This window comes from Temnothorax longispinosus, chromosome 4, assembly GCF_030848805.1.
Source record: "Temnothorax longispinosus isolate EJ_2023e chromosome 4, Tlon_JGU_v1, whole genome shotgun sequence".
In the NCBI taxonomy this organism is placed as follows: Eukaryota; Metazoa; Arthropoda; class Insecta; order Hymenoptera; family Formicidae; genus Temnothorax; species Temnothorax longispinosus.
In genome coordinates, this window is record NC_092361.1 from 11,839,294 (window position 1) to 11,854,703 (window position 15,410).

At 35.5% G+C, this 15,410-nt stretch overlaps 1 protein-coding gene across 1 annotated transcript; it reads right to left on the minus strand.

The window, feature by feature from the left end:
- Window positions 1–5,462: 5,462 nt before the first annotated feature.
- On the minus strand, window positions 5,463–12,093 carry LOC139812111 (uncharacterized). Its single transcript, XM_071776733.1, has 6 exons — window positions 11,795–12,093; window positions 11,381–11,556; window positions 6,535–6,717; window positions 6,112–6,306; window positions 5,801–6,017; window positions 5,463–5,697 (listed from the first exon to the last, which is right to left on the minus strand). The coding sequence occupies exons 1-6, from the start codon at window positions 12,060–12,062 to the stop codon at window positions 5,537–5,539; spliced, it is 1,200 nt and encodes a 399-aa protein (XP_071632834.1). The 5' UTR covers window positions 12,063–12,093; the 3' UTR covers window positions 5,463–5,536.
- Between the last annotated feature and the right edge of the window lie 3,317 nt (window positions 12,094–15,410).

Consider the following 15,410-nt stretch of genomic DNA (forward strand, 5'->3'; position numbering starts at 1 on the left):
CCCGTGAGGGACTGTCATCGCGAAGTGTGTTTTGACAGTTTGAACGTTAGCGTATTGTCATGTGAGTATAATAGTGTAACGTAGTAAAAATCAAATAGTAGTTAAAAGTTAAGTTATAGTAAAAAATATAAAATTTAAAAAGCTAAATAACGCGCGCGCAACGCGCGTCTGTGAACAGTTGTCATCGAAAAATTTCAGATAAGTTTTAGATAAATTCTATTTAATGTTTTTATTATAATTTTTAGTATTTTATTATTTTACATAAGATACTTTGTGTTATCTTCTTATTTCAGTTATATTAACGGTTTTCATAAATGTTGCTATAACAATATGTTTTGTGTACAAATGTTTTGTGCACACAACAGTAGTAAAATTACTACTACATAAGGTTATATAAAGATACGTATAAAGAGAGAGAAATATATGCATGGCCGTCTTGAAACCCGATGACGTTTGAGAATATTGAAAAGAGACAGCATATATACGCACTCAGTGCAGACAGTGTGTGCAAATTGAAAAGTGTCAAAAAAGAGAAAGAAAGAGATGGAGACAGGGAGAAAAAGTGAGAGGTAAACCTTAAACTAATAATTAAACTTATATTGTGCGTAACTCATTTACGATGAAGATGATAACGTGTTTGTTCATAATTTTTTTATTCTTTGTGATTAGATATTATTATACAAAGTTAAAAATAATGAACAAATGGAAAAAAAGAAGACAGAGAAAGAAAAAGAGAAAAAAGAGAGAGAAAGAGAGGCAGGTAAGCCTTAAAATAAAAATAAAAATAATAATAAAAATAAGAAGTTAAACTTATATTGTGCGTAACTCGTCTACAATGGAGATGATGATATCGTGTTCATTCGTAATTTTTTTATTCTTCATGATTAGATATCGCAAAGTTGAAAATGATGAACAAGAGGAAAAGAAGAAAACAGAAAGAAAGAGAAAAAAGAAAAAGAGGCAAGTAAGCCTTAAAATAATAAATAATTGAACTTATATTATACGTAACACGTCTACGATGAAGATGATGATAGAGCGTTCGTTCGTAATTTTTTCATTCTTTGTGATTAGATATTACAAAGTTAAAGATGATGAACAAGAGAAAAAGAAGGAGACAAAGAAAAAAAGAGAGAAAGATGGAGGAAAAGAGAAGAAAGTAAGTTTTAAAAAAATAATTAAACTTATATTGTGCGTAAATCGTCGACAATAAAGATGGTGATAGTGATTGTGTTAGTAATTGTGTGTGTTAGTAATTTTGTTGTTGTCTGTAATTAGATATGACAAAGAGGTTGACAAATAAGAGAAAAAAAAGAAAAGTCGAGAGAGACAGAGAAAAAGGAAAAAAAGAAGAAGAAAGAGATATTTGATTTGATATATATTTAATATGCCTGCTCAAGCATAGGCTGAAGGGCAAAGATACAAAATGGCAAGATAACGACATAAAAATATCTGTAAGAACTAGCATACATAAACAATAATTTTAAGGAAGAGAGAGAGAGAAAGAGAGAGAGAGAGAGAGAGAGAGAGAGAGAGAAAGTTGAAGATGACAAATAAGAGAAAAAGAAGAAGAGTCGGGAGGGACAGAGAAAAAGGAAAAGAAAAAGAAGAAAAGAGAGAGAGAGAGAGAGAGAGAGAGAGAGAAAGAAAGAGAAGCAAGCCTTAAAATAATATTAGACTTATATTATGCATAATTCATCTACGATGAAGATGATGATAGCGTGATATTACAAAGTTAAAAATGATGAACAAGAGGAGAATAAGTAGACGGAGAAAGAGAAAGATAAGGAGAGAAAAAGAAAAAGAAGGAAACAGAGAAAAAGAAAAAGAGAAGGAGGTAAGCCTTCAAATAATAATATAATTAAACTTATATTGTGCGTAACTCGTCGACGATTAATAGCGTGTTTCTTCATAATTTTTTTTCTCCGTGATTAGATGTGTTTGACAAAGTTAAAGATGACGAACAAGAGAGGGAAAAAGTAGAAGACAGACAGAGAGAGGGGAAGAGAGGGGGAGAGGAGAGAGAGAGAGAGAGAGAAGTTGAGAATTTACTTTTGTAATCAAAGAGATAATAGGCATATTAAAAATTTCGTATATAATGAGTTATATGTATAGTTTCTCTCTTTCATTTTTTGAAGCTTTCAATTAATTATTAAATTTATTTTTCGATTAAATTAATTATTAAAAATGTATTTATATCTTTGCGAGACATAAAATCAATTTAAATAAAAAGATTTGTTTGTATAAAGTCATTTAAAAGTCATGTTGTTATACAACGTTCATAGACCTAGGATAAGATAGACGGAGCGTAAGCCTGCGGGGTAGGTGATAGCGCGGGAGGGGAAATAGACCCAAATTTCGGCAAAGTTCGGTTAGACTCGGAAACATTCGAACGCTCGACCGACTCGACAGCACACGGATGTGCCTTCGCGCTTTGGTGTGCGTTGGCAGCATGTGGAGGGGATGCGCTGGCATGCGCTGTTTGTTCGATTACACATTTGACAGTGTCAAATTGACACATTTCTCCGGACGGTGGATACCATAACCTAGGCTTTGTTCGGGGAGCGCGCTATCAGCGCTATTTGGTTATTCTATCCTTGTTGTACATCTGATGAGCGATAAAGATAGAACGATGCAATAGCGTTAATAGCGCGCTCCCCGAACGCAGCCCTAGAATACAGAAGCGTATCATGGAAATGAAGTGCTTAATTGGTATTTAGTGTACAGATTTCGTCGCTCGTCGGTCGCGGCGTCGTCGAGTTGCGGAGGATGCGCGGCGCGCGGTGAGAATCCGCGAGGGAATATCGCCGGACGGGGATCTCCGAGATTGTTTACATTCTTCCGCAAGCGTTGCTCCTACGGCGGGATTGACCGCCATCACCGCCATATAGGGAATCACCTTGCCCATCTTCCGCGTGCCTTTTTTCCCCTCGAGCAATAGGTTCGAGGGATTCGAGTGGCTTAACGTTGCGCTGAACGACGAGGGAGGTGCTCTGGACCATCTGGAAAGGTACCGAAGGAAAGAAAGTTTGCTGCTGCTGCTGTTGCTGTTGCTGGCACCGTTGGTGTCGAGACATCGCGCGAGCGTGCCCTCCGGAAGAATCTCGGGTACCCCCGGGAGCTCCTCGAGCGACTAGAAAATCCTGAGATGCCTCGCGAACGCCCACGGGAATATCCTGCGAGTACTTAATTTGAATGCGGGCTCGAAATCGCGACTTTATTTCCACGGAGGAAAGCGCGCCTGAGGCGTCGAAGATGTGACGCGCATCGCATTTTTGTAATTACGGTAAATACTTATGCAGAATTTGCATATTTATTTTTTATTTGCAGAATTTGACGTTTGCGATCGTCATATGCGACAACTTCAATTCACGCGCGCGTAACGTGGTCCGAACGTCCCCGAGTCTAACCGAACTTTGCCGAGACTTGGGTCTATTTCCCCTCCCGCGCTATCCTTACCCCCCTTGTCCATAGTAGCAGTTTACGCTCCGTCTATCTTATCCTAGGTCTATGACAACGTTACATTTTTCATGCATTGTATTCAAGCATTTAAACATTTAAATATTTTAGCATTTACTGCTACGTCAACAAATATTTCTCTTTTCCTTTTGAATGTATTTAAGATTATTTTCCAGATAAGTTTTATAAAACGTTTTTACTTTTTTTATAATTTTTATTATTCTTAATTTTTTAAGACTGATACTTTGTGTTATATTTTATTTTCAGTGAGAAGTATTTGTTTCCCACCTGTTAACATTGCTTATGACATGTTTTGTGTACAACATATACAAATGTTTTACGATACTGTATAAGGTTATATCTTATACATAGATGGATCTACGACATAATATGAGATTTAAAGTATTTGGATTAAAAAAAGAAAACAGTGAAATAACGAAAGAAGGAAGGAAAAAAGAAAGTTTAAAAGAAAGAAGGAAAGAGGAAGAGAATAGGAGAGTGAATAAACATGGGCAAAAGATGAAAGAATTAACTGATCCGCTTACTGCTTAAATTATACTGTTTACGTTCTGTATTTTTCTGTGTGAGCCTTACTTGTGCCAAATTTTTATTGAAAATTATTTTATAAAGTAAATAAGTTTGTTATTGTATTTATAGACAAATTAGTATATGGTTCTTTACGATATGTATATATATAGGAGACAGAAAAAGAGAGGGAAAAAAAAGAGAGAAAGAGAGAGAGAGAGAGAGAGAGAGAGAGAGAGAGAGAGAGAGAAAGGGAGAGAAAGAGAGGTAAGCCTTAAAATAATAATTAAACTTATATTGTGCGTAATTCATCGCCGATGAAGATGGTGATAGCGTGTGTGTTCGTAATTTCTTCGTTTTCCATGATTGGATATGACAAAGTTAAAGATGACAACTAAAAGAAAAAGAAGAAAAGTCGAGAGAGACAGAGAGAAAGAAAAAGAAAGAAACAGAGAACGAGAGAGAGAGAGAGAGAGAGAGAGAGAGAGAGAGGAAGGCGGACCCGGAGAGTTAAGAATTCACTTTCGTAATCAAAGAGATAAGAAGCATGTTAAAAATTTTGTATATAAAAATTGTACGTATTTTTTTTTAGGTTTTTAATTACGGCTATAATGAAAAGTAAGACCATTATACGAGCATTAACAGATGTTACGAAAAATTCATATCTAATTTTTATATGTTTGTAATTAATTATTCAAAGTATATTTATATTGTTGCAAAAAACATGAAATTAATTAAAATAAAAATTTTTCTGTACAAAGTCATTTGAAAGTCATGTTGTTATGTATATACCGTTAAATTTTTCTTAATCCCTTACGAAAAAAACACCCTAAATAACACCCAAAAAAACACCCAAAAAAACACCAAAAAATAATGGCGTAATTTCGGATCCCCAAATGGCGTTTACACCATTTGAGCGTTAACGCCAAGAAAAACACCAAAAATGAGAAAATGACGAAATTTCGGTGTCATTTTTGGTGTTTTTCTTGGCGTTAACGCTCAAATGGTGTAAACGCTATTTGGGTATCCAAAATTACGCTATTATTTTTTGGTGTTTTTTGGGTGTTTTTTTTTGTAAGGGTTATATGAGAGAGAGATATATATATATATATATATATATATATATATATATATATATATATATATATAAACGAATATATATATGTAGGTCTAGAGGTATGTTCCGGGACTGTTTACGTTTTTTGAAATGTACAGTCCTGGAATATAACGCATATATATGTAATCAGATTCAAAAAATTGTCCCGAAACGTGCCGTAGGACATGAATTTTTTCCAGGACAGTCCTGGAAACTGCCAAATGTCCTGGAATATACCGATGTAAAAAATAAAAGTCCCGGAACATACTTCTGGACCTACATATATATATATATATATATATATATATATATATATATCATTTTCTCTATTAAAATAAAGGTTAAAGATACGAAAATCAGACAATATATATAATGAGTTCAAAATATTTTATTTATCAGCTAAGTGTTTAATATATATTATTTAAAAAAACACATACGTATATATAATATAAAATAAAATTATAAGTTTTCAGATTCCTTATTATTCATTTCCTTATTCATTTCCTTATTCTCTTTCTGCTTGAAATTACGACTATCATTTTTGCACTTGTCGGTTACTGCTTTTTTGAAAATATCGTCTACATTTGGTATTGTTTTTCCAAAGTATTGTAGGACATAATCTTTAAAAAGAATGAAAAATAATGCAATAAAATAAATATATAAATATAGCATATGATTGAATCAAGATCGATGTATTATTTTTAAAAATGTTTTTCTATATACCTCTTATTGCAATGTATCTCGCATCGTCTTGGATTGATTTTTTTCCATCTCCTTTATTCGTTTTTTTTCCGGTTCTTGAAGAATTGCTTAGCTCTTGTCCTTCGAACAATGCGTCAAGCAGTTCGCAAGTCATCAGGCCTACTTTCGTTTTGTTGATGTTGCTTAAAATTTTTGCATCAATTTTTATACTTGATGACCCCAGCAAAACCATATTAAACTAGAAACAAAAAATCCATATAATTAAATTATAATATATAACGATATAATAGAATATTTTCCATATCCCAAGAAATCCCCATTACTGTACATACATCTCGTGCATTGTTTGTATCAGTTTCTTTATGTTTTCCGGTATTATTTTTCACTGCATCTTCAGAAATATCCAATAAACTTTCCTCGGTATCTTCTTTGATATCCTCAAAATGCAATGTCTCCACTCTATCTTCTTTATCATCATTCAGCATTTCCGCTGCAGTATTGCGGTTATTAGCAATCTGATTAGCAATCTATTTAGTATAATTAGTATATAGTTATATAATATTTTTAAAGTCGTTAAAAATAACATTTTGTTGCCTGAATAAGTATAGCGCGTGTGTGCGTGCGTGCGTGCGTGCGTGCGTGCGTGCGTGCGTGCGTGCGTGCGTGCGTGCGTGCGTGCGTGCGTGCGTGCGTGCGTGCGTGCGTGCGTGCGTGCGTGCGTGCGTGCGTGTGTGTGTGTGTGTGTGTATTCATACCGGTATCTTATCGATAGTATTGTCCAATTTAGTCACGTTTGCCAATATTGTTTCTGTGTTATTCACTGGATGCTCATACAGTTTTAAGAAACTTTCTGCGATATCATCTTCCATATTATCAAATTTTAATGTATTATTCTGTCTTTGTTCTCTATCTTCAGTAATATTGCGGTTACTAGCAATCTAAAAAAATAAATCATTTAATACAATATAATAAGTAATATTATACAATATTTTAAGTCATTTTAAGAATAATGTATTTTGTTGCCACGATATTATATGTATAATATAGCGAGGGTTTCATGCATATGTATATATCAAGGGGTCAATAGAAGAATAAGTATAGTTTTTTTTGTCAGTTATTTTTTCAAAAATTTACAGCGAAAATGATGACATAAAATATAAAAAAATTGTATATACTGTGTTCGGCTACAGATGGGAGAAAATTTAAGAAGTAATTCTACAATATAAAATAAGACGAAAATCAAGAATAATAAAGCAAGTAAATATTTAGACATTAATATGATTATAAAACGAAGCCTCTACAGAAATTTTGTTATTCTTGATTTTGTAATTCTGAATATTTAAATATTTACATAAAGATGCTTAAAGAACGTAAATATTTAAACATTGATAAATAATTAAAAAACCATTTAAGTTAACCATTAAAGTAACCATTAAGAAGCCATTGATCTTTACCGGTGTTTTAGATTTTTTATGATTAATAATTTTGCAGTTGCCGACGTTCTCCAATTTATTCAGGTTTGCTAATATTGTTGCCGTTTTCTCGCTTATTTTGTCTATATATGAAAATGACACATTTTTTATATATGCACATATAAAATAGAACATATATTGTTATCGCTTTTTCGAGATGCTAATTGGTTATTAATTTTTAACGCGAGAATTTTAAGTCATGTTGATCTGTCAAAGTCTAATGTGATAAACAGCGCAAATTAAATTTTGATTAGTTTATTTTTTTGCACGAACATTGCGAGTGAGCGAAGCGAGCGAGCAATAACCAAAACCTAGTATATATGTATTGTTACGTCCAACCCCGGGATTAGGATATGAAAATCTGGGAAGCAAAGGAAAGGCTACCCAAAGGGGTCGGGGGAAGGGAGGACGCAGCTAGATACTTACAAATGTCGCTCGCAGGTACGCGCTCAGAGACGCGTGGCGCGAGCCGAACGCACTTTTATGACTCAGAAAAGGTCAACGTCTGTAAAGACGTTAGGACGCCTTTCGTGAGCGGTGCGATCGTCGGTCCTTTTTCGAGTCAGAGAATTTAATTCCTTTAACTCAGGATCGGACCTCGTGCAATTTCGAGAGGTGGATGGTACTGAGGATGAGGTCTCAACTTAATGAAAGAAACATTTGAGTTTATCTTAGAAATAAATAGAACATTTATTACAAATTAACATAGAATTTACTAATGACATTGAGTAAAGAAAATCAGGCAATCGTACAAATAATAAATAAATCCAGATGAAGGGTAAATGTATTAAATGTAGGTGTAACATGTGTGTGTATTTCTCGCGGGTGTTACATAGGTGCGGGGGTGATCGGGCAAGATCTTTAAACCTACTTGAAAATGAACATCCTGCCCGCTATTATTACAATTGAAATCAGAATGTGATTACATGAATTTAGTGAAGTGTTGTGTATGTGTGTAAATTAATTAAGTTAAAACATAAGGGAATTAAAAATATATTTATTCTATATTTATTAATCTAAGATTACGATCTCAGGATCGCCTACTTCATCAAGATCGAGAGTCGAGGCGGTCGAGGAGGTTGGGGACGGACTTCGGGAAGAGGAGGGGGAATCAGGAGGTTCTAGGAAGCGGGCTGGATCGGGGTTGACGGGGACCACGCGAGGCGGGACCACGCGAAACGGAGCCACGCGGCAAATAGGGCGATGTTCAACAATTGGGCGAGAGGGTAGGACGACTGGGCGATAGGGCAGGATGATAGCGGGACGATTCTGGTGCGAACAACCGGGTTCTTCCGTAAAAGCTGGTAGGGGCGGTGGGATGGCGAGTCGCGGAGGACCGGCGTTGAGCTGCTCCCGGGGGAGTTCGACCTCCCGTCGCGCCCGCTTGTTCTGGCGATTTCTCTGTCACCTGATCGTGCGGAGATTCTGTCCTCGAGGGGGTAGGACTTTCGAGTCCACTAAAATTATTTACTTATTTAGTCGATCTCTCTCGGACCCGGTCGGAAGCGAACAAAAGGAAATCGTCAAGCTTAAAGGGGGGGGGAGAGGTCAGGCCTACCACAACGCCAACGACCGCTGGGAACTCGATGCCTACACTGACCGACCCACGAGCATAAGCTCAGGGAGGTCAGTGGACCAGCTGAGTCCACGATAGCGATGAAGACGTCGGGAGGCAAGTCAGGCCCACAACAACGCCAACGACCGCTGCGAACCTGATGCCTACACTGACCGACCCCAAAATAATAAGCTTCCGGGGATCCGACAATCGATAGACCGTTTAAGAAGGGGGGGGCGATAACGCGGAAAAAGAAGGATCAAGAGAATTACGGGACTTACTACTTGATGAGTTCAAACGAGTGGCCTTCTCTCTGGAATGGACGTTGGACTCGTCGGTGGGTGAGTCGGGGCGACTGATGGTCCGTCGGATCTGTTGCACTGACTCTAAACGTGGAGTCGAGACTCGAAACGAATGAGGTTCAGACTATAATACCGAGCAATGCAGACTGGAACTGAGAAAATTTCTCTGAGAGCGAGTCCTGCGACGTCGCGATTTAAATAGGAAGGTTCGAAGGATGGAAGGGGTGGATTTCGTGTGGGATGTGTCTGGTTTTCGTTTAAAGGATTTCTGGTTGGCGGGATGTTTCTAATTATTATTTAAGGGAATTCTTATTGGGCGAGATGTTTCTTGCCCAAGGGGTAGATTTTGAGTTTACGCCTATCCTAGAAAGCTAGAGACGGTTATCGATTTTTCCGGTTTTCCATTGGTGAGCCCCCTCTTAAGGCCCCACTGTCTTATTGGGGGTGTAACCCATCGGTTCTTTCCAGTGACGCATTTGTTTTTCGGCTATCGCCGATTTCTCTTTTATTGGGGTTCCTTACTTATCTCGCGACCCTGTTTTTATGTTGACAGACGATCCATACTTCTCAATTTTAAGTGCAGTTTTATTGCAAACAGAAACTTCCGCCACGTGCTCTTAAGATTTCTAAAAAGCACGTATTAGGTTTCGTTTCTGTTTGTCGGAACATCGCACGGCCAGTTTTGAGTGAGTCGCGCGATATAATACAGATCCCCATCATCCCCCGTCTGGAGTTAAGGCTCCTTTCTGCGCGTCGTGTCGCCGGATTTATAGTTATGGGCCAGACAAGGTTGACGAGAATCTGGTCACCATATCCCCCGTCTGTTAGTAATTTGTCATCTAAGAGGTTGCTTTTAGTTGCCCAAGCAAATAGGTAGTTTGATCATAAAAAAAAAGAATGCGAGGAGATCTAACCTCACCCCGATCGATAACCGTCCGTACTCGGCTTGTTTATCCTAATCTTAGGGCTATCTTAGGCGCATAAGAATTCCCGCGAAAAAGGGATATCGTGGAGTCCGCGGGACGTAACAGTATATATGTAAACCAAATATATATGTAATATATATATACATATATTATTATATATGTAAACATATATTATATATATTTGATTTATTCAGCTCCTTATTTTCTATTTGTAATTTTGTAATGTTCGTATCTTGTCTTCGAGAACACTCTTTGTTTTTTTTCCATAGGTTCGTAATTTTCAGAATCCGATGATGTGTCATCTATACATTTGGACCACTAAAAATGGAAAAAATTTAACATTACATTTAATTTTTAATTACATCAATAATTACAAATAAAATACGTAGGTCACTTACATCAAAGTGGGTTCTTTTTTTGTCAGCTTGTTGAGTTTCCTTTATAATACTTTTCGCCCTTTTTTTAGAGGCATTTATTACATCATGGGTTGTGCGTTTATCCTGCGTATTTGAAATTATATCAAGTATTTGTATATTATGAATTGAAGCATAGGCCCGACGCATAGCCCATTTATATAAAAGTGGGATTAGTTTCATGATTATTTCTTTAGATTGTGTCTATTATACAGTACTGCTCAAAAGTCTGAGATCACCTGCTAAAAGCATTCGCTAATTTCAAACATCAGTAGCTCAGCGCCGATCCACCGAATTTTCGTTCGAGTTCAACTCAGCGGATTTCGGAGTCGGCAACCGATCAGCTGTTTACGCCGTGGTCTTGCACTCCGTCCCGAATGTTTACGTCGCGTCACCGAGACAAAGAAATAGAGCTAGCACACGCAAAAAAAAGGGAGACCGTTTCTCGGCTCCTCGAAGATTCCGAGAATAACGTCAGTTATTCCCAAAATAATTCTAATTTTAACTTATAATTTTCTTCGCGATTATTCACGCGGTCGTTTGCGAAAGCTCGCTTTCGAACAGTTTTCTTTCACTTTTTTCACATATTTAACTTTTTCAATTCAGAAAGTTGCACCTTGCAGTTATCTATTTATTGTCTTATTTTATCAAAAGTGTACTTATAGTTGTAATATAAAAATTAAATTTGAAATTTACTATTTGCCTTTACTTATTTCTATACAATAAATTAAACTACTGATGTTTGAAGTTACTGAATGTTCTTGACAGGTAATGTCAGACTTTTGAGCGGTACTGTATAGACACATTTTAATATTTAAAATGTTGAATGTATTCAGCATTTACATGCAATTATAAGTGCAAATAGTATTGTTTGTAATTGCAGTAATATTAAAGTTAATAAATGAAGGACTCCTGCTGCAAGAAATAGTGTACCTTGTTCGAATTTTTTGGGGACAATTTCTTGATGTTTTCTTTATTATTAGATTTATTCCTTTGCATTAGAAGTTTTCTGTCTGATTTACTTGGCATTGCAATGTCGAATTTTTCGATATTGGACATCTTGTCATGCATTAAGGTCCAACCTGAAAATAACCATATAATATATAATTTGATTTATTTTCCTTGAGTATTAATTTTCTGTTCGCTTATGTCTCGCAAAGCAAAAGAGAATTAAAGGAGAAAATATCTGTGGCTAAATATAAAATAATATTACTGGTTAATTACTGGTATAAATGTCATCTGATTTAAAATTAAAATGCCCCCCCCCCCCCATAATATTATATAGAATATATTTTTAAGGGAGATGAATATAAAAAACTCTTATTAATATATATAAATATTACATACCACCATAACTATGTACTTTCACTGCATGCTTAGTCCAGTCATCATCCTTGAGATTTTTAACAATTTTTTTCATCGCACTTGCACTTTTCACATCGCAATTTGGCCATAAAATTTGTGTTGTAATTTCGTTCCTTATAACTTTATCTAAATTATCATCATTTTCGATGAAGTCCTTATCGTCAAACCAAATTCGGTATCCAACCGCGAGTTTATTATTTTCATTTACAAACTCGACGAGAACACAGTTAGCATTATCCACTTCAAGCATTTTGAAACGTGTGGCGAACGCGCTCACTATTGTCAAACTGACTGTAGCGTTACATATGACATATTATATCCATCGGTATGACCGATATACATACACCGATTTATCTGTGTTAGTACGTCAACAGACTAAACGTTTACCTGGTAACACAGTCTGATAGTTCAGATACGTCCCGAAGAAGTGCGTAAGAAAACAGTCAAAAATTGCGACAGAAGTGCATAATATCTGTGTTTAACGAATACTTACTGGTACTATTGCAGTAGTCTGTTGTAAGAAGCTACTGTGAAATTTTATACTATTTGTTAAAAGTAAACATGCAGCAGAAATGTGAAAACAATATGGAAGTATCTGCCCAACAGAAAAATAACAGCAAATCGCGTTAGATTCTTCACGCACACTTGACTGCTTTTTGCAGCAGAGTTTTGAGTACAGATCCGACCGGCAGAAACGTGAAAAGAACGTGCAAGCATCTGCCCGTGAGAAAAAGAGCAGTCGAGTGTGCTAGACGCTTGAAACATATTTGCAGCAAAATTTCACAAGTGTATGTCGCTTAAATTGTTGTTTTTGCTGTACAGATCCGACCGGCAGAAACGCGAAAAGAACGTGCAAGCATCTGCCCGTGAGAAAAAGAGCAGTCGAGTGTGCTAGACTCTTGAAACATATTTGTAACAAAATTTTACAAGTGTATAATGTCGCTTAAATTGTTGTTTTTGCCGTACAGATCCGAGTGACAGAAATGCGAAAAAAGCGTGCAAGCATCTGCCCGTCAGAAAAAGAACAGCCGAGCGCGCTAAACTCCCAGACAGCACAAAATATTTATAAAATATTTTTAAAATATTTATAAAATATTTTTAAAATATTTATAAAAAAGATTTAAATATTTTGAAAATATATACGTTGAATATTTTGTAATTATTATAATGTCCGGAAAATAAAAGTATCTAAAAGATTATAATAAATATTTTGAAATAAAGTGTAAATAATTATCATCAATATTATTAAAGTTGTTTTTAATATATGTTATATATAAATATTTATAGAAATAATTACTGTAAGTTAACTGGAGATTGTGAAACTGTTATAGTTTTGTGCTGTAAGATGTAGGCCTATACGGTCCATTTTGTCATTACGAATTTCGAAAAATGTTTGATTGATAAATCAGATGTACGGTATATATTCTGCCAAAATCATTTATATTTCTGCTGCTCTACTTCTTACGCAAGCATCTGTCGTAATTCTTGTTGAATTCTGCTGTATGTGCTAGTTTGCAACAATGCCGCTAGGCGCCGCATAATGGTAAAACTAACTCGTAAGTAAATTTCAGTTGGGATCTAATATAAGCAGAAGCAGGCCTCCGGCGAAGCAAAATCATGACATTTGCGACAATATCTTCGCCAGCAATGCAACGTAAGGCTTACCTAACACCACTGCGGTGCTATAAATATAAAAAATATTTTTGTAAATTATTTTAATCTTCCTGAAAAATATTTTAAAAATATTTTGTGCTGTGCTGTATGGGTAGCAGTAGGCGATGCTACAAATCTGGCGCGATTATGTTGCACTGCGATTTACGCAAGCATCTGCCGCATTTCTTGCACTATTCTGTTATATGTAAATGCATACACATATCTTCCACAATTATGTTGCACTACGACGAGCGCAAGTTTCTGCCAACAGAAAAATAGTCAAAGTTGGAAATAGAAAACGCATGATCTGCCCGAAAGTTAATGCACGACTTTTCGTGCAGTCTTAAGGTGGAAGCACATAAAATTGCAGAAGCCATGAGCAGAATGCAGAAGCCATATGCGCATGCGCTATGGTATCTGAAGAGCTCTAACAGATACCATAGCGCATGCGCATATGGCTTCTGCATTCTGCTCATGGCTCCTGCAATTTTATGTGCTTCCACCTTTACAGCAGAATTGCAATGAAAATGTTACCAGGGCTTATTTGTATGTGAGGTACCGAGGGAAGACCGTGCGGGAGAAGTGTCGGAACACGAGAATATTCTCACATCGCAAGATTTTGATATAATAGAATATTTATTCATTTACATTATTAATATTACTTGCGAGTTTATTGATGCGAGAATAAATAATAGCATTCCGCAACACGTATATTACGCTTATTTTTATTGAAAAAAACATTCAGGTTTTTGCGTTGATGTAAGTTGGAAAACATGAAACGCAGATCTTATAAACCATACTTGAAAGATCGATCTGCACGCATACCGGTAACAACTCTTCATTCTCGTGAAAAACATAGGCAATTATTGAAGCGATTAAATCAGGTATGTATATTTAATGTTCTCTATAAACTGGCTTTTCTTTCAAAAACAAAACTAATTTTTCAAGAAATAGTCAACGAGAAACCTTGTTGACTTTTTTCAAAATTTGTAAAAAATTTGGATTCACGCCGAGAATAAATGAAAAAAGTGAAAATTAAAAATTTATTTTTGTTTCTCATTAAATTTCGAAACTTTTACAATACATCTTAAAATATTTTTATGTTCGTTTTTCATCATAAATTTGTCTTTAAATTAAAAAAAAAATCGGATGCGTCGACGGTTAATGTTTTTCGATTTAGATGGAATATATATTAAATATTTAAAACTTTGATCCGCGATTATTGAATAGGAAAGGAATGAAGATGGTAATGTGGAAATAGACGAGGATATTGACTATGCAGTACCTACACACCTTAACGAACCTTGCCCAGAAAAGGATAGTTCTGACGAATGTGCAGAAGCCGATGATAACGATTTTCAACTAAATGAAGATGTTGCAGAAGAATTGGTAAATATTTGGAATTGTTACGGGTATTGCAAGAAAAGATATTGTCGTATGAGGTAATTGATGCAAAACTGACTGCATTTTGAAGAAGACTATTTTCTTGAGATCAATAATAGTAATAGAACATATATTAGAGTATGTCTATTTACCGCAGAATTTTTAAACTGATTTAAAATATTATTTCATTGTTGTACGATAATATATTACCCAATCAAATGAAAAAATCTATCGTAAATATAGTGTTAAAAACATTTTAAAATGTTCAAAATAAAAGAAAAATTCTTATTTAATAACACGTATCTTTGTATGAAAAGAATTATTGTAACGAAATAGGAATAATTTACAGGACTCGAGTAGTATAAGTGATGACAATGATTTTATTAATATGGATGTAGAAGACGAACGTGACATGAATGAAGAAATCCATGATGACGAAGAGGACTTTCAAAATAGAGATGGCAACTTCGATCCCAATAATAATGTGGAAAATGTGCTCAACGATGAGGTTTGTAATATTGTAATTTATTTGAAGTACTGGAAGGCGAATATTATTTTCTGA

What these genes read in the sequence shown, in the direction of transcription:
- LOC139812111 (XM_071776733.1), bottom strand. Translation starts at nt 12,062, where the DNA reads ATGCTTGAAGTGGATAATGCTAACTGTGTTCTCGTCGAGTTTGTAAAT. An exon ending in GAAAGTACATAGTTATGGTG is followed by an intron (nt 11,557 to 11,794) that starts GTATGTAATATT and finishes GAAAATAAATCA; the next exon opens with AATTATATATTATATGGTTA. An exon ending in ATACAAACAATGCACGAGAT is followed by an intron (nt 6,018 to 6,111) that starts GTATGTACAGTA and finishes TTTTGTTTCTAG; the next exon opens with TTTAATATGGTTTTGCTGGG.